The 17,500-nt window shown below is 46.3% G+C and overlaps 2 protein-coding genes across 2 annotated transcripts in view; both read left to right on the top strand.

Moving 5' to 3' along the window:
* The window catches only part of pclob (piccolo presynaptic cytomatrix protein b), a 66,773-nt gene extending 66,508 nt beyond the window's left edge, over positions 1-265 (top strand). Inside the window, exon 46 of the mRNA XM_060061539.1 lies at positions 176-265. Coding sequence (XP_059917522.1) covers positions 176-265 — 90 coding nt within the window. The remainder of the gene's footprint in view (positions 1-175) is intronic.
* Positions 266-792: 527 nt separating this feature from the next.
* The window catches only part of LOC132463963 (voltage-dependent calcium channel subunit alpha-2/delta-1-like), a 19,927-nt gene continuing 3,219 nt past the window's right edge, over positions 793-17,500 (top strand). The window contains exons 1-18 of the mRNA XM_060060096.1: positions 793-1,179; positions 2,141-2,212; positions 3,074-3,145; positions 3,431-3,492; positions 3,681-3,757; positions 6,771-6,831; positions 7,953-8,044; positions 8,941-9,022; positions 9,508-9,570; positions 9,847-9,950; positions 10,446-10,532; positions 10,655-10,722; positions 10,855-10,893; positions 11,664-11,735; positions 12,951-13,103; positions 15,946-15,998; positions 16,702-16,757; positions 17,155-17,284. Coding sequence (XP_059916079.1) covers positions 2,177-2,212; positions 3,074-3,145; positions 3,431-3,492; positions 3,681-3,757; positions 6,771-6,831; positions 7,953-8,044; positions 8,941-9,022; positions 9,508-9,570; positions 9,847-9,950; positions 10,446-10,532; positions 10,655-10,722; positions 10,855-10,893; positions 11,664-11,735; positions 12,951-13,103; positions 15,946-15,998; positions 16,702-16,757; positions 17,155-17,284 — 1,307 coding nt within the window. The 5' untranslated portion in view covers positions 793-1,179; positions 2,141-2,176. The remainder of the gene's footprint in view (positions 1,180-2,140; positions 2,213-3,073; positions 3,146-3,430; positions 3,493-3,680; positions 3,758-6,770; positions 6,832-7,952; positions 8,045-8,940; positions 9,023-9,507; positions 9,571-9,846; positions 9,951-10,445; positions 10,533-10,654; positions 10,723-10,854; positions 10,894-11,663; positions 11,736-12,950; positions 13,104-15,945; positions 15,999-16,701; positions 16,758-17,154; positions 17,285-17,500) is intronic.

Here is a 17,500-nt window from a genome sequence, read left to right as displayed (position 1 = left end):
CGGCAGTGACACACATAATGGATGGAATCTCACGTCACCTTAAGAGTGTGAGGGCGTGTGTTGCTATGTTGGTGTGTGCGTGGGTGTGTGTGTGCGAGTGCATGTGTGTGTGTTCAACATGTGTATGTGTGCATGTGTGGCCATCCACAGTGTTTCTGTACTCTCTGTGTGCTAGAAGCGGATCCGTCATAGGCAGCTCAGACTCAGTAATATGTACGCTGCCAGCTTCCATGAGGTGAGCCTGTCGAGGTGGATGCAGAAGTAGTCTCTACTGCAGTGCCTGTAGATTTCCAGGTAGAAATAGAAAAATAGCCAGCTTCCCTGGTAACAATACAGCTTCTGTAAACCTTGAAATCTTAGAATAAACTTTGCCTTTGAGTCACCTTTGAGTGGCGCAATCATTGTTGAATTCCTCTTTTTTCCGATGCAACTTTTGGTAAGGAAACTGGAATAAAAACTTCCATGCACACATGCGCATACACACACGCGCTCACACAAACGCACTCACTCACAGATGTACATGCACTCTCACTCATTGATGCGCAATCGCACACAAACGCTGGCACACACTTACATTATGTCAATTGAAAGAGGGCAGGATTTGAGTGAGGCGGTGTTTGATTCCCTCACCTCTCCCCTGGGCTGCGTGTTCAAGGTCTGTCTACAGACACACACAGCTGTCAGTCACTAGAGCGGCCTCCCCAAAGGGCGACGTGCACAAATACGTACCATGACCTTGGATACCTCCCTGTCACGCACTCTGCGGTAGATTACGCTTTGTCTTGCCTCATCTTTTTTAATCTAACACCCAAACAACCCTTCGAGTTGTGCTGCGGCTTTAGGGTCAACCTATTTCTTGTCCGTCTTTCCTGCTCTGGTCCTCGTCTGTGTTTCTACCGTTCCCTCCTCCCCTTCCCTCCCATCCCCAGCTTGACTTTCTTCTTATGTACTCTTCCTCCCCCTCTGCTCTGCTCCGGTATGGACGCTGTCCATCCCGTGCTGACCTCCTTGCCCTTCTTTCCATTTTGTTGCACATCTGTTTGATGTTTGATTCTGTCTGCCGCGCCACGGCTCTTGATGTCTTATTCTTTACTTTCTTGTTTTTCGTTGGGGGTCTGGTCTCGTCTTCATCACTCTTCATCTCACCGACTACACTCTCCCTTTTGCTGACACTTTAATGTAAGTTGCTGTTTTTACGTGTTTTTATTTTTCCGCGCGGACCGCCACTCTTCCAGGGTTCTCGTTGACGTATCGACGCTGCAGCGGGGGGTCCGCTGTCCCGAGTCCCAGCATTGATCTTCACAGAAAGACTCAATTAGAGCTGGCATGGAACCAGATGGGCCGGCTATCCATCTCTTCCATTCCAAATCGTATACATGTTGATTTCATTTTTTTTGCAATACACTGACATACATCCCATGAGAAAAGCGACACACATGAAAGCGTCCGTCACCTCCACACGCCCCAACCGCACAACGATCTTTTGATGCCATTTCCTTTTGACGGCCAACGAGTAAAATTTCGGTAAAACGTTTTTATTCAAGCCAAATGTGTATCGGGTTGCATATGCTGCTGGTTTTATGGTAGGAGCCATGTATTTCTCCTACTATTTTATGCCATCATTAAACTTAACTGGGACCCATAGGCTTTTTAAAGAGAGAACGTTAACAAGCACCAGCGTCAGTTTGAGGGGTTCAGCCGCGGCAGCTCTGTCCTCGACCTGTTGTCAGGGGGGTCCCCAGCTGCACGGACCAACCCACGGTGTTCCAGTACCTACTCCCCTGGAGCGCATTAGACCCACAGAGACAGAACAGGAGAGAGCCAGCGCTGCATTGATCATAAGCATATGCTTATGAACCAGCCGGGCTCGTCGGTATTTGAAAGGAAATCGCCATTAGGGACACCGTTTAGAAGACAGAGCATTCAGCTCTGTGCTTTGAACCCACATCTGATGATCTAGTGATGGTGGGTTCAGCGGTTTACTGCAGTTGATGAGGACTTCAAAAACGGCCAATAGAAAGCTGTAGCATCACGCTGCGAGCTACATTTGGGGAACAACTGATCTGCCAGCTGATAGATAGTACTTTGTGGAAATGTGATAATGTCTGTTGTTTTATGCACGCCATTTTCTTTCCACAAGAACCCTAAATTCCAGGAGCCTGTGACCCTTGACCTAATGGATGCTGAGCTGGAGAATGACGTTAAACTTGAGGTACTCTTTGTTTTCTATCTCACTCTATATGTATGTGTGTGTGTGTGTGTGTGTGTGTGTGTGTGTGTGTGTGTGTGTGTGTGTGTGTGTGTGTGTGTGTGTGTGTGTGTGTGTGTGTGTGTGTGTGTGTGTGTGTGTGTGTGTGTGTGTGTGTGTGTGTGCGTGTGGTGGATGGCCTCACCTATCCTGCGTCAGGCTGATTAGACTCTGGGGCTCGCTGAGGCTGCACACCTGTGGTGCATTGGGCAATCAATGCAAACCGGATAAACGAGCCGTCACTACACACACTCTCTGACAGGGCAGCAACAGGGACCACCTGCTCTGCGTGTAACATTAATTCAAACGCTAAAATAAACCAGTTTACTCATCGTCCACCTGTGTCCTTGTCGTCAGAGGTTCGAAAGCCACCAGCGGGGGAAAACAAGATGTGAATATGAATATATTCTTCAGTTTTCTGACACAACACTCATTGATGCAGATGTGGAACGGTTGGGTAACTGCGCAAATACACACAGATGTCCTGTCTCCCCTGACAACACTGATGAAGCTATCTGCCTCTGTCTCTACCCAGTCGTCAAACATGGTCTTATACCATCCTCGACTCATCAACTGTGTGTGTATTTGTGTGTCTATTATTAGAATATGTTTGGATTTCACTCCCACTTCTCTCTCTCTGTCTCTGTCTCTCTCTCTCTCTCTCTCTCTCTCTCTCTTTCTCTTTCTCTCTCTCTCTCTCTTTCTCTCTCTCTCTCTCTCTCTCTCTCTCTCTCTCTCTTTCTCTCTCTCTCTCTCTCTCTGTCTCTGTCTCTGTCTCTGTCTCTCTCTCTCTGTCTCCCTCTCTCTCTCTGTATCTCTCTCCAGATCAGGAGAATGATGATAGACGGCGAGATAGGAGAGCAGACCATTGAGACCTTAGTGAAGACTCAGGATGAGGTGAGCGAGAGGCTAACACAATATCTCGTCAACTCGCCGGGATCCAGAGGTCCACCAGATGTATGAGTAGGTGCCGTAGCACGGCTCCAAGGTCAACCGTCTAACATTGAACTTCTGCTTATCGTGACATCATGGGAACCCTGTTTATCCCCAGGACTGAATAGTAATGGGGCTCTCAGAGGGGTTCATTGGTGTGTGTGTGTGTGTGTGTGTGTGTGTGTGTGTGTGTGTGTGTGTGTGTGTGTGTGTGTGTGTGTGTGTGTGTGTGTGTGTAATCTTTGACAGCGGTACATAGACAGAGGTGTACGGACCTACACCTGGGGACCGGTAAACGGAACAGATTACAGGTGAACTGTTGTTACAACATCTTCAAAATATGACAAATTGGATTATATACAACGAGCATGGCAGTTACCAAAAACTAAAACCCGTCAGCTCATCTTACCTAGTAGCGATAACCGGTTGCCGTTTTTAACCAAATGTCGCATTGCAAAATCCGTTCACTGTGTTTTGTTTGTATTAATTTCCCCTATAGCCTTGCCCTTGTCCTGCCTAAATACAGTGAACACTTTATTCAAGCCAAGCTGGGGAACAACATAGAGGAAGCCAAATGTGAGTATGCGGTCGTGCTATAAGTGTCTATAGCATAGGCATGCTAAAGACGTGGTCAAACCCAGTGCTTTCCCGTCAGCGAGACAAGCCTTGCTCTAACTCTCATGACTTAACCGGGCTCACTACCAAGGTGTCCTGCCCCGGACTTTGAACGGCTAACAATCGAGAGAGAGAGAGAGAGAGAGAGAGAGAGAGAGAGAGAGAGAGAGAGAGAGAGAGAGAGAGAGAGAGAGAGAGAGAGAGAGAGAGAGAGAGAGAGAGAGAGAGAGAGAGAGAGAGAGAGAGAGAGAGAGAGAGAGAGAGAGAGAGAGAGAGAGAGAGAGAGAGAGAGAGAGAGAGAGAGAGAGAGAGTCCCCTTAGTGGGGCCACTGTAGTGGCTCCACCGTAGCGTGACTCCAGAGTTGTCCCTCCGCCCACACATGCTTGGCTCTCCCCCCCTGACCCTAAATCAAAACGCTGGCTCTTTTTCATCTCCTGCTCTTCTTCTGTCCCTCCTTCCTCCGTCCCTTCCCGCCCCTTTCCTTCCTGACCTCCACTTCACTTTGACGGACATCTTGGCTCGTGAGAGGAGACGGAGCACACTCCACGCACCCCCCCCACTGGCTCATTATCACCTCTTTTTACTGAGCCGTGAAACGACAGTTTACCCATTTCACAGCGTTGTCAGAGGACCTGTTATCTACATCTCCGGCTCCCTCTCCCTCCCCCCCCTTCCTCTCTCACCTCCCTTCTTCTCCATCTCTGTTCTCCCTCTTCCACCTCTAGATTCTTCCCTTTGGTGCAGACGTATTACCCCCGTAGCGCACCGGACAGACGCTCCGCCCCTTGGAACAGGCACACCCTCCTAACTAGGGTTCTGTCTCACTCACAACCCCCTTCTGTCTCCTTCTTGGTACCCCCACCTCTCTCTCCGGGTTATAAAACTGTCTCCACCTTCCTCTCCTACCCCCTCTTATACCTTGCATCATTCATGTCCTGCTCCCCCCCCCCCCCCCCCCCCCCTCTCCCTCCTCCAGTCCGTTGTTCATTTGCTCTCTAGTAGTGTATCGTATTCCCAGACTTCATCCAAACCCCCAATCCTCTCGAGTCTCTCCCTTCACAACAAGCGCTAACAAAGCAACCTGGGTAGCTTTAGCCACGGCTAATGCTAAAGCTAATGCGCACATCATAAAGAAGCCCCTGCACCCTGCAAATGAATGTGCTGGTGCAAATGAGTATAAGTGTATGAGTGTCTCTGTCTTTGTCTCTTTCTTTCCCCGTCTCTGTCTCTGTCTCTCTCTCTACCCCTCTCTCCCTCTCTCCCACTCTCTCTACATATACTGAATGATGTGGTTTTCTCCAATGATTGAATCTGGTTCTTTACTTTCATCTCTCCTCTTCTTCGTCGATCCCTGCTGGATGCATACAGCTTCTCCCTGGGGCAAGTACCTACTGTGTTTGTTTTGTGATACTGCATGAAGCTGTCCGTGCCTTTGACCCGTTTCCAGGGGTATGGTGGACCGCACCATATCTATGTATGAGGCATGCCATCTTATACATAATACATAATGAATGGATGGATGCTGTGATGAATGCATCGCCAGATAGATGGATTTTTAATTGCCTGTAACTTTGAAGAAACAACTAAACAACTATGAGAGAGAGAGAGAGAGAGAGAGAGAGAGAGAGAGAGAGAGAGAGAGAGAGAGAGAGAGAGAGAGAGAGAGAGAGAGAGAGAGAGAGAGAGAGAGAGAGAGAGAGAGAGCGCGCTAATGGAGAAGAATGGCGTTTTGCTTTGATCGAGGAACATAATTAGTGGAAAGCGACGTATAGACATCTGGTGTGAGTGCTTTCATTTTATAACTTTAATGTGGTGTCATAAAGCACGAACGGCTGATGGAGCAGTTATCAGAGAAGTTGGCGGACTTTCACCATGAAGTGTATTTATTTAGATTTTTGCTCGTGTATCATTGCACTTCTTCTCCTCCTTAATGAGGCTGTCAGTGAGCCATAAAGACTGTCCAAGTCTTTACAGGCCGCTTAAAGTTAAAGTATAGCTTTAAGAACGGCGGCAACAGACTCCGTTCAGATTAGTCTTGATGATCAGTCTGAGAACAGCTCTGTGTTCTGGAGACACAACCCATTAATGTGAAGGGCTTTTGTTCAAGGTCCCAACACCTAGCACTCTTCCTCCACGTAGGGATGGCTGAACAATGGACGGCCTGGGGGTTTGTTGTTGGAGATCACAAGAGATAGACCTATAAAGGGCTCACTGAGATGAGACATTCCAAACACGTTTTCCTATAAACAGAATGAAATCCCAGTCAAGACAGGAGTACCTACTGTGACAACTGCTATTTCCCTTGCAGTATATATAGTTTATAGTTGAGGTATAATCTAGCTTTTAATAAGCCTTTATAGTGTTCTGTAGATATTCAATAAACTAGGTTGTATTCATAAAAGCGCTGTGAGATAATACTGTAGGAGGATAGTGTTTCACATCTTCAGGTTTTTTGTGGTGTGTTTAAATCATTGACTTTCTCCTTGTCCCCTCTTCTGCATCTCCTCATCTGTCTGCGCCTCCTGGAGTTAATCCTTCCTTCCTCCCTTTCTCTTAGGATTTTGTTATTTTACATTATCCAGTACCCCGTGTGTGTGTGTGTGTGTGTGTGTGTGTGTGTGTGTGTGTGTGTGTGTGTGTGTGTGTGTGTGTGTGTGTGTGTGTGTGTGTGTGTGTGTGTGTGTGTGTGTGTGTGTGTGTGTGGTTGCATTTGTGGATGCATGTAACCTTGCTCACAGGAGATGTCTGTCTGTCTGTCTGTGTGTGTGTGTGTGTGAGACCTGATACTCGTTTGTGTCAGTTTTATGTCTCGCTGACTGGAGATTTTTCGTCCTAAACAATGTTTTGTAACAGTCTGTGTGTGCTTGAATATCTTCCCAAGTGTATTGTTCTTCGATCTAACGCAACTCTTATATTCTGCATACATTTATCATTCATCTTTCAATAATCGCCTGTGATGTGGAATTCTTTTAGCTGTGGGAACAATGCAACTGGACACGTTTGAAGAGTATGGACACACCTTCATTGCTCCCAGGTGAATAATCAGATACTATTGCATTGGTAAAACAATGGTTTCATATCCTACAGTATAGCATCATTTTGTTTTTCTATGAAGTACCGCAGTTACAAGCAGCTATAAATCTTACTTCGAGAGAGATCTGCTCTACAATATAAAAATGTATAGCAGAGAGAGTGCTTCAATAGTATACAGCATTATACTGTATCTGCAGGTGGAACAGTACCCAGTACCCAGTACCCAGTACCCAGTACCCAGTACCCTTCTCCTCCAAAGTCAAGAGCCTCGGCGTCATCCTGGACAACACCCTCTCATTCGCACCCCATATTCACAACCTCACCCGGACTGCATTCTTCCACCTCCGCAACATCGCCAGACTCCGCCCATCACTGACCCAATCCAGCACTGAAATCCTAGTTCACTCATTTGTCACATCACGCATAGACTACTGCAACGCCCTCCTCACCGGACTCCCCACCAAACTCATCAACAGACTGCAGATCATTCAGAACTCAGCCGCCCGGATCATCACCCGCACCAAATCATCTGACCACATCACCCCTGTCCTCATCCAACTTCACTGGCTCCCAGTACACTACCGCATCCCATACAAAACCCTACTCCTCACCTACAAAGCTCTCCACAACCTAGCCCCCAGTTACCTCTGCGACCTCCTCCAAGAATACACTCCCTCCCGCTCCCTCCGCTCAACCTCTGCTGGACTACTATGTATCCCCACATCACGACTCACTACAATGGGTGCCCGGTCATTCAGCTGTTCAGCACCCAGGCTCTGGAACTCCCTCCCCCCACACATAAAACAGTCAGACACCATTACAACCTTCAAGTCACAACTCAAAACTCACCTGTTCAAACTCGCACACGACGTCTAACTGATCACTGTTTTGATTGTTTGTTTGTTTTGTTTTGTCTTGTTTTTGTTTTATTTATTTTTTATTTATTATGTTTATTTATTTATATATTTATTTTTTCCACAATGTCTTGTTTTTTTAAACGATTTATGATGACCATATGCTCTGTAAGGTGACCTTGGGTGTCTTGAAAGGCGCCTCTAAATGAAATGTATTATTATTATTATTATTATTTACAGTCCAAACTGTTTAACATTGTGTCTGCAGGGAGTACTGCAAAGAGCTGAAAGTTTCGGACAACAACACACACTTCCTCATCGACTTCAATGAGTTCATTGAAAGTGACGCTCCCAAAGCCTGTGAGTGCTGCATTATGTCCCATGCATGTCCCCCCTCCCTCATGCATGTACCCTCCCAGCCCCCCCCATCGTTGAAGTAGCGACAACACTCTAATCGGTCAATATTAAAATCAATGCAACTTGTATTCTTGAGTAAGCATGGAGACTGGTGCACAACAGTTTGCCCAATCAGTTCAAAGCGACCATACAGTTTACCTTTAGCCCACCTAAGTCCACCCAGTGCTAAAACCTCCCAGCTCTATTTGTGTCCTCTACCGTAGAGTCTGATTTCGGTTTCCAACGCCGTCGCATTACTTGAGACTTACTGACGTCGTCCTCCGGTGAGCGGAGCGTTGACCTCGGCTCAAATCGACTCTCGCTGGCTTACTGGAAGGGCGTGCCGCTGTTGTCCTCCCAGATGACTCACTTGCCTTGTCATCTGCTAAATGAATCTTACCTCGCCCGCCCATAGCTCTGTGAGACAGCCTCATCTAGCTAATGCATCTAGCGCCCTGGCCATCCCTGCCCTTCATCTCAGCAGCCAGCCATACAATCGCTAATGTCAATAGGACCGTAGTGGAAGGACAATTCAATCGAGTTATGATATCGTTAAAAGCTTTCAACAGGAATCGCCCCCTTTTAAAGGCCAGTTTGTTCAATCGGAAAAGTCCTTTGGGAATGGCATTGGAAATATGGAAACAATTCCTCCTTGTTTTGAAATATGCTGATTCTATGTTGATGAACTAGTGTCTTTACATTAATATAAATACCCGTTTCTCTCTCTTAAACTATCTTGGATATTCCAGCTCAAACACAATATTGAAATGTATACATATATTTTTTACATTTTGCCTCAAAGACATAAAAGACACGGTGAACAGTTTAGCATCTCACGGCCGTGTGTGCGTCTCCCGCAGGCAACGTGTCCTTGGTGAACAGGCTCATCCTGGACGCGGGACTCACAGCAGAGCTGGTCAAGGTGTGGAAGGAGCAGACACTGTGAGTTCACGGCTATATGCGATATCCACCGCACACCGCAAAAGGGCCCAATCGGCTCGATGAAATGCATTTGAAACCGAAAGGAGGATACACAAAACGTATCACGCTGAAACCAGGCAACCAAAGGATTGAGTGTGTGATTATCCTACGCTCCCTTACACTTCCAGTGAACCAGAGTTGTGTTTCACTGGGAGCTACCTGCTGAGAAGCATCCAATGAAATCAGAAGAAGGTAAAACCTTCAGAGAAAACAAATTAGTTGGAATGATTCTTAGCGTACATTAAAAGCACACAAAGAAACACAAACATTTATTTGTGTGCTTTGTGTGACTTTACTTTTTACAATGTCAACATGCTGTTCTCGTGATGTGCTTTGTTGGCGTAGCTTCATGCTGTGAGAATTGAACATGGACCTGGATGCAATGCGCTGTGCTGTCTGTGTGTGACTGTGACATGTACTTCACCCTCTCCTCTCCCATGTCCCAGCGAAGGGATCATGGCCCGGTTTGTAGCCACAGACGGGGGGATCACCAGAGTCTATCCTAACAGGTATGTGATGCTGTAAATCCTTCATTCTCCCGACCCTATGATAATGATGCATGGATGTGTACACTTTGTCTATCCAACACGTTGGATTTATAAATAAGGCTTGTGTCAAGGTGTGCGTTGTAATTTGCTTTGATTAATGACTTCATAGTTCATACCCATTTTGTCAGGGTTATTCGTTTATCCCCTGCCTGTCCTCATTATGTGGTGTGTGTGTGTGTGTGTGTGTGTTTGTGTGTGTGTGGGGGATGTGGGTGTGTGTGCTCTTAACTGTTTCAGTGCTGGAGAAGACTGGAATGAGAATCCTGAAACATACGAGTCCAGCTTTTACAAGAGAACCCTGGACAATGAGATATACATTTTCACTGCACCGTATTTCAATAGTAGGTTTTGCCAGAAAAAAAACTCTCGCTCTGTCCGTCTGTCTGTCTCTCTCTATGTCTGTCTGTCTCTCTCTGTCTCTCTATGGGATGCATTTCACCAGGCCATAATCAAACTCTGGGGGCCTCTTTGATAGTGGCGTTCCTCCTCTCCGCTCTGTTTTCTTTCTTACTCATGGCGACCCCCTTCTCAGCGCTCCTATAATCTATCCAGCAGACACCAGGGAGCTCCAAGCCCCTCCGGAGTGTAGCTGTGCAGTAGGCCTGCATGACTACATTACCATATGTTTGCTCTTAACACGAACATCAGACGGCTAGCCAGCAACCATCAAAATGGACGGCATGTCCACAGATTCATTTCTGACATTTTTACGTATAAGTCCTAACCGCAAATGCTTTAATGCGCAGTGGGATTCAATTTATTTTTCAACCTGAACCGTTTTGTTTTTTTATGAAGATGTATTTTTTCTCATCTTAATTCCTCTCCCTCTGGTGCAGGGAGCAGAGAGTCTGGCTACGAGTCAGGCATTCTGGTCAGCAAGGCAGTGGATCTCACCCTTCATCAGGTTGAGCTCAAACCCGCAGGTTGGTGTTGTTGTTGTGGTGGTCCAAACTACTCCCCCCTCGGTCCACAACCTCACCCGATGCATTAATGAGCTTCATTGTTATGGCGGCCTCCGTTTTCCCCTCTCTCGGCTCTTCTGTAGTGGTGGGAGTCAAACTGAATGTTACATCCTGGATGAACACTTTCATCAGTGCTACGTTAAAAGTCAACGTGAGTCTATTCAAATCGGCCCCTTGTCTTGGAGTGTTGCTGGTTGTACCTGATGTCGGTACTTGCTATGGATAATAAATTATTACGTGAAAACAATGTGATAATGTTCGTTCTCCGTCTGCTTCCCTGCAGTGTAAGGATGAAATCTGTGGCTGTCTGAAGAATGATAAGGTGCACACGCACGCACGCACACGCAAACACACTCTCGTGATTGTTCTATTCCTCAAACTCTGCCATCTTCAGGGTAAAGAAACTCACTGATGTACAGAGCGGGTATAATTGTTATTATTTCTTTATTCTTTTTGCCATGAAACGACCAAAGTTTTTTTTTTCTCTTTGTTTGTATTGTGTGTGTGTGTGTGTGTGTGTGTGTGTGTGTGTGTGTGGTGGTGGTTTCTAAACATGTTTCCTCCAGTGCCCGATGCTTCCTTTTGTGTCCAGAGACCAATCCAAGCGAGTCCTGGAGCCCGCCTGGCTCAAGGCCTTCTGGATTCCCTTCACTTTCTTTTCTTTTCAAAGTGTCCTTGTGAAGCGACAGGCAGGCAGACGTGTGTGCGAGGAAGCTACTGTGAAGGGTTACTTCATCTGGCCTGTGGCTATGCTGGCAACAAATAATAGATATACACCCTTAAAAATATGAACACACCCATGTAACAGATACTTAAAAACATTCAAATGAACTCCCTAATAATACAAGTTGAACAAGAAGGTTTCATTCAAGGCCAGGTTTTTTTTCGAAGACAATTTTTCAATGAAGGGTTGGTCCTTTTCCATCTGTGTGGTTCCGTGTGTTCATTTGTAAAAGCAAAATTGAAATACTTTTGGAGTCAACTCTTGAAAAAACACAAAACAGATTGAAGATCATCTTCTGAAGGACGTGTTATGAGTTCTGTGACGGAACATGTGTTGACACGCCTCGCCCCCTTCCTGTATGGCTGCAGCATGTGGACTGTGTGATCCTGGACGACGGAGGCTTCCTCCTCATGTCCAACCAGGAAGAGTACATCACGCAGGTGAGAATACTTCCACCTGCTCACTCTGCTCTCTGCCCACGCTCCATCGCGGTGTGGTGTAAACTGGGCGGTGAAATATCACACAATGAAACATGTCATTTCAATTAAAATATGTTTTTGCTATTGCACAACTGAAGAAACAAAATAAATATTAGTAACATTAATTTGTGGAGCAACATCATCCCTTTTATGTCTGGAATACATAAGTTTGCGGTTTGCTCGCTAATTAATTATGATGTTTCACCATCCATAACAAATTTGTTGTTTGTTTCGATCGTTTTGAGCTCTGTGATTGGTCGATTTTTACCCTTGGACGAGGACTCATCCTTCCCACGAAAACAGATGTGCACATATTTGAACTTTTGCCTTTAGCCAAGATTTGTTTTTATCAAACTAGGTAACAGCTTGTATTAATAATGAATCAAGAAGTGTTTCACATGCTTTGAAGCTCTACAAATGCTTAAAAAACCTGTAAGGGATAAATATTAATTGGAGAATTGAATAGAACTTTTACTTTCTGAATCATGACCGTCAATTTAGGGTTGCCCACTTCTGAACTCTAAAGACAAAATGAAACAAACTAAACCTTCCAAACCTAAGTGTAACTTCAACTCTTAGAATATTACCAAGGGCCTGTTGCCTCACAGGGAACACAACTGTAATACAGTTGTGAAATACTGCTGGAAAAGTATCAAAGGAATTCATGATCACAGTTTCCCGTCGGTTTTAGTAGTGTGAAATGGATCCTGTATCCGCTGTTGGAATCCTAGCCTGTCAATATAAAATATATATTGAAACATATATATTGGGGTCTGGGAGACGCTTGGTCTACTCCTCATGATATATTTCTAGTCGGTGCATCTGCAGTTTGACCTTTGACCCGATTCTACTGTCATATTGCTCTTACTGGGGTTACAGGCTCCCAGCACTCATGCACACACGCGCGCACACACATGCTGTGTGTATTCTTATACTATACTTATACTGTGTTCATTTAATAATCCACCCTTACCCTTTGTGTGTGTGTGTGTGTGTGTGTGTGTGTGTGTGTGTGTGTGTGCGTATGCACACATTCCTGTCTTGATCGTGTCTGTGGGTGTGTGTATGACCCTGTCTTGATCGTGTGTGTGTGTGTGTGTGTGTGTGTGTGTGTGTGTGTGTGTCTGTGTGTGTGTGTGTGTGTGTGTGTGTGTGTGTTGGGGTTTGTGAGTCCAGATAGGTCAGTTCTTTGGGGAAATTGACCCCGTGCTGATGATCAACCTCGTGAACACATCGCTCTACTCCTTCAACAAGACGTACGACTACCAGTCTGTCTGTGACCCGGAGAAGGACAGCAAGACAGCAGCAGGCCTACGAAGCGTCTACGTGGTGAGCCATAACACATATACCATGGTCCCCCTGTCAGACATGGACCCACTCTGTGGGGTAGTGGGGTCCAGGTGGTGAGCCATAACACATATACCATGGTCCCCCTGTCAGACGTGGACCCACTCTGTGGGGTAGTGGGGTCTAGGTGGTGAGCCATAACACATATACCATGGTCCCCCTGTCAGACATGGACCCACTCTGTGGGGTAGTGGGGTCTACGTGGTGAGCCATAACACATATACCATGGTCCCCCTGTCAGACATAGACCCACTCTGTGGGGTAGTGGGGTCTACGTGGTGAGCCATAACACATATACCATGGTCCCCCTGTCAGACATGGACCCACTCTGTGGGGTAGTGGGGTCTACGTGGTGAGCCATAACACATATACCATGGTCCCCCTGTCAGACGTGGACCCACTCTGTGGGGTAGTGGGGTCCAGGTGGTGAGCCATAACACATATACCATGGTCCCCCTGTCAGACGTGGACCCACTCTGTGGGGTAGTGGGGTCTAGGTGGTGAGCCATAACACATATACCATGGTCCCCCTGTCAGACATGGACCCACTCTGTGGGGTAGTGGGGTCCAGGTTGGTAAACTGATGTCTAGTGGATCCAGAACCCTATCCCTCTCACCCTAACCCTACCATAACGCTATATAATGAAGCCTATTACTGCATTAGCCAAGGTTAATTGATGGTTCATTAACGTAACATTATTTGTAAGTGTAACCAAAGTTAGTTTTGTATTCTTTGCCTGAACTTTGCATTACAATAAAACTTGCATCATTGCATCATGCATCAAAACGTACACATTTTTGTTCTTTCTCCACACATTTGTCTGGGACTTCGATTTGCTATCAAATTTTTCTCTTGCATCCAGCTATTATGTGCTGAATGTATACATCCATCTCAGATATTACTGATGCCCTGTGGTAATGCTGTCTATCCTAATGCTATTCTATGGTGATGCCCTTTGGTAGTGCTCAGTGGTAGTGCTCTAGCCTAATGCTCTACTATGGTAATGCTCTACTATGGTGATGCTCTACTATGGTAATGCTCTACTATGGTAATGCTCTACTATGGTAATGCTCTACTATGGTGATGCTCTACTATGGTAATGCTCTACTATGGTAATGCTCTACTATGGTAATGCTCTACTATGGTAATGCTCTACTATGGTGATGCTCTACTATGGTGATGCTCTACTATGGTAATGCTCTACTATGGTAATGCTCTACTATGGTAATGCTCTACTGTGGTAATGCTCTACTATGGTGATGCTCTACTATGGTGATGCTCTACTATGGTAATGCTCTACTATGGTAATGCTCTACTATGGTGATGCTCTACTATGGTGATGCTCTACTATGGTAATGCTCTACTATGGTAATGCTCTACTATGGTGATGCTCTACTATGGTGATGCTCTACTATGGTAATGCTCTACTATGGTGATGCTCTACTATGGTAATGCTCTACTATGGTAATGCTCTACTATGGTAATGCTCTACTATGGTAATGCTCTACTATGGTAATGCTCTACTATGGTGATGCTCTACTATGGTGATGCTCTACTATGGTGATGCTCTACTATGGTAATGCTCTACTATGGTGATGCTCTACTATGGTAATGCTCTACTATGGTGATGCTCTACTATGGTAATGCTCTACTGTGGTAATGCTCTACTATGGTAATGCTGTACTATGGTAATGCTCTACTGTGGTAATGCTCTACTATGGTGATGCTCTACTATGGTGATGCTCTACTATGGTAATGCTCTACTATGGTAATGCTCTACTATGGTAATGCTCTACTGTGGTAATGCTCTACTATGGTGATGCTCTACTATGGTGATGCTCTACTATGGTAATGCTCTACTATGGTAATGCTCTACTATGGTGATGCTCAGTGGTAATGCTCAGTGGTAATGCTCTACTATGGTGATGCTCTACTATGGTGATGCTCTACTATGGTAATGCTCTACTATGGTGATGCTCTACTGTGGTAATGCTCTACTATGGTAATGCTCTAGTATGGTGATGCTCTACTATGGTGATGCTCTACTATGGTAATGCTCTACTGTGGTAATGCTCTACTATGGTAATGCTCTACTATGGTAATGCTCTACTATGGTGATGCTCTACTATGGTGATGCTCTACTATGGTAATGCTCTACTATGGTGATGCTCTACTATGGTAATGCTCTACTGTGGTAATGCTCTACTATGGTAATGCTCTAGTATGGTGATGCTCGGTGGTAATGCTCTACTATGGTGATGCTCTACTATGGTAATGCTCTACTATGGTGATGCTCTACTATGGTGATGCTCTACTATGGTGATGCTCTACTATGGTGATGCTCTACTATGGTAATGCTCTAGTATGGTAATGCTCTACTGTGGTAATGCTCTACTATGGTAATGCTCTAGTATGGTGATGCTCGGTGGTAATGCTCTACTATGGTGATGCTCTACTATGGTGATGCTCTACTATGGTGATGCTCTACTATGGTGATGCTCTACTATGGTGATGCTCTACTATGGTAATGCTCTACTATGGTGATGCTCTACTATGGTGATGCTCTACTATGGTAATGCTCTACTATGGTAATGCTCTACTATGGTAATGCTCTACTGTGGTAATGCTCTACTATGGTAATGCTCTAGTATGGTGATGCTCTACTATGGTAATGCTCTACTATGGTGATGCTCTACTATGGTGATGCTCTACTATGGTAATGCTCTAGTATGGTGATGCTCTACTGTGGTGATGCTCTACTATGGTAATGCTCTAGTATGGTGATGCTCGGTGGTAATGCTCTCCTGCTTTCTCTCCCTGCAGCCGACTGTTGCTGACCTGCTCCGTGTCAGCTGGTGGGCCTCCACTGCTGCTTGGTGAGGGCCGATCCGGCACTCGTGTGTGTGTTCGTGTACGTGCGTGCGTGCGTGTGTTTGTGTAGTGTTTGCACGTGCGTTCGTGTGGGAGTGTCTTCCCTGTGTATGCGTGTGTTCATTAGTGCATGCCTGTGTCGTAGCGCGGGGTGCGTGGTTCTGGCTGTGGGCGGGGGTAGATGTCGCTTTATGGGTGCACACGTCCCCGTCTATCGTGGAGCTACAGAGTCTTTGAAGGAGTGGCGGGGTGTGAACTGTCTGGGGGGGGGGGGGGGACTGCAGTCACTAGCGAGGTCGGCCCAGGATAGCGATAAACACCATATGCTGCTCGGTGCGTCCCGGCGGCTCGTCATAGCCCCGTCTCTTATGTCTCTATAGGAGTCATGCTCTGAGTCATAACAGTCTCTGTAGTCGCTGTCCGACCCTGACGCTTCAAACTCCTCACCGCGGCCCGTATCCCCTCGTTAACCTCTGCTCAAAACATGTTGAATGCTCCTATCTCTGTGCTCCCCACTCACAAGCGAGCCACTCTGAATACAATAAAAGTGTCCCGACCAGACGAGACGAGGGAACAAAACAATGGATGACTCAGAAGCCTTCCAGACGCGCTGGCAGGCGGCCACCTCTCGGACAGATGTGGCCGGCGAGCGGACACCGCGCGCCAGTGGGGTACGGTGTTGACTCACGCGGTGTACTCCTTCCCTAGGTCCATTCTGCAGCAGCTGCTCTACAGCCTCACGCTGCCTAACCTGCTGGACGCCGGTGAGTCACAACCACATCATCATCATCATCATCAGCTTCATCATCATCATCCTCGCTGTTATTTTAAGAATGACAACTAAAAGGAGACGCCGTCTCTGCCTGTCTGGGGCCCCTCAGCTCGTGGATTACCTGTCTGAGGATGTTGGCTTCATCACTATCTTCTTTTAGATCTCTCTTGGCAAACCCTTTTGATACACTGGCTCTGAACGACGCTCGGCTTGAAATTGTCTTATTCTTTTTTTGATTTTGGTTTGCTCTCAGTGTTTTTTTTCTGTATTTTTGTATTACTAGTGTTATTGTCAGTATGACTAGTGTCTGACAAAAGGATCCTGGAAGTCCTTCAGGGAAGTGTGCCTATGAACCTGTGTCTCCTCTCTCTCCTCCCCACCGCCTCCAGTGGAGTCGGCAGAGGACGAGGTCCCTGACGCCATGTTCAAGGAGAGCTGCATCACCGAGCAGACGCAGTACTTCTTCGATAACGACGAGAGATCCTACGCAGGGCTGCTGGACTGCGGGAACTGCTCCAGGTAAAAATCATCCAAACATTTATATTGTGGACCTAACCTGTGGTCACTTAAAGCACTTTACAGAGCTTCCCTCCATTCACACGTTCATGTTAATGTAAGTGCATGCAAACTGCATTTATACAGCGCTTTTCTATCCTTTGGCCACCCATAGCGCATTACAATGCTGCCTCACATTCACCGTTCACGCACACATTCACTCACCGAGGTGCACACACC

The sequence above is a fragment of the Gadus macrocephalus genome, chromosome 9, assembly GCF_031168955.1.
Source record: "Gadus macrocephalus chromosome 9, ASM3116895v1".
NCBI lineage: Eukaryota > Metazoa > Chordata > Actinopteri > Gadiformes > Gadidae > Gadus > Gadus macrocephalus.
The sequence above is the reverse complement of the archived record's forward strand: the minus strand, read 5'-3'. Positions and strand labels throughout refer to the sequence as shown.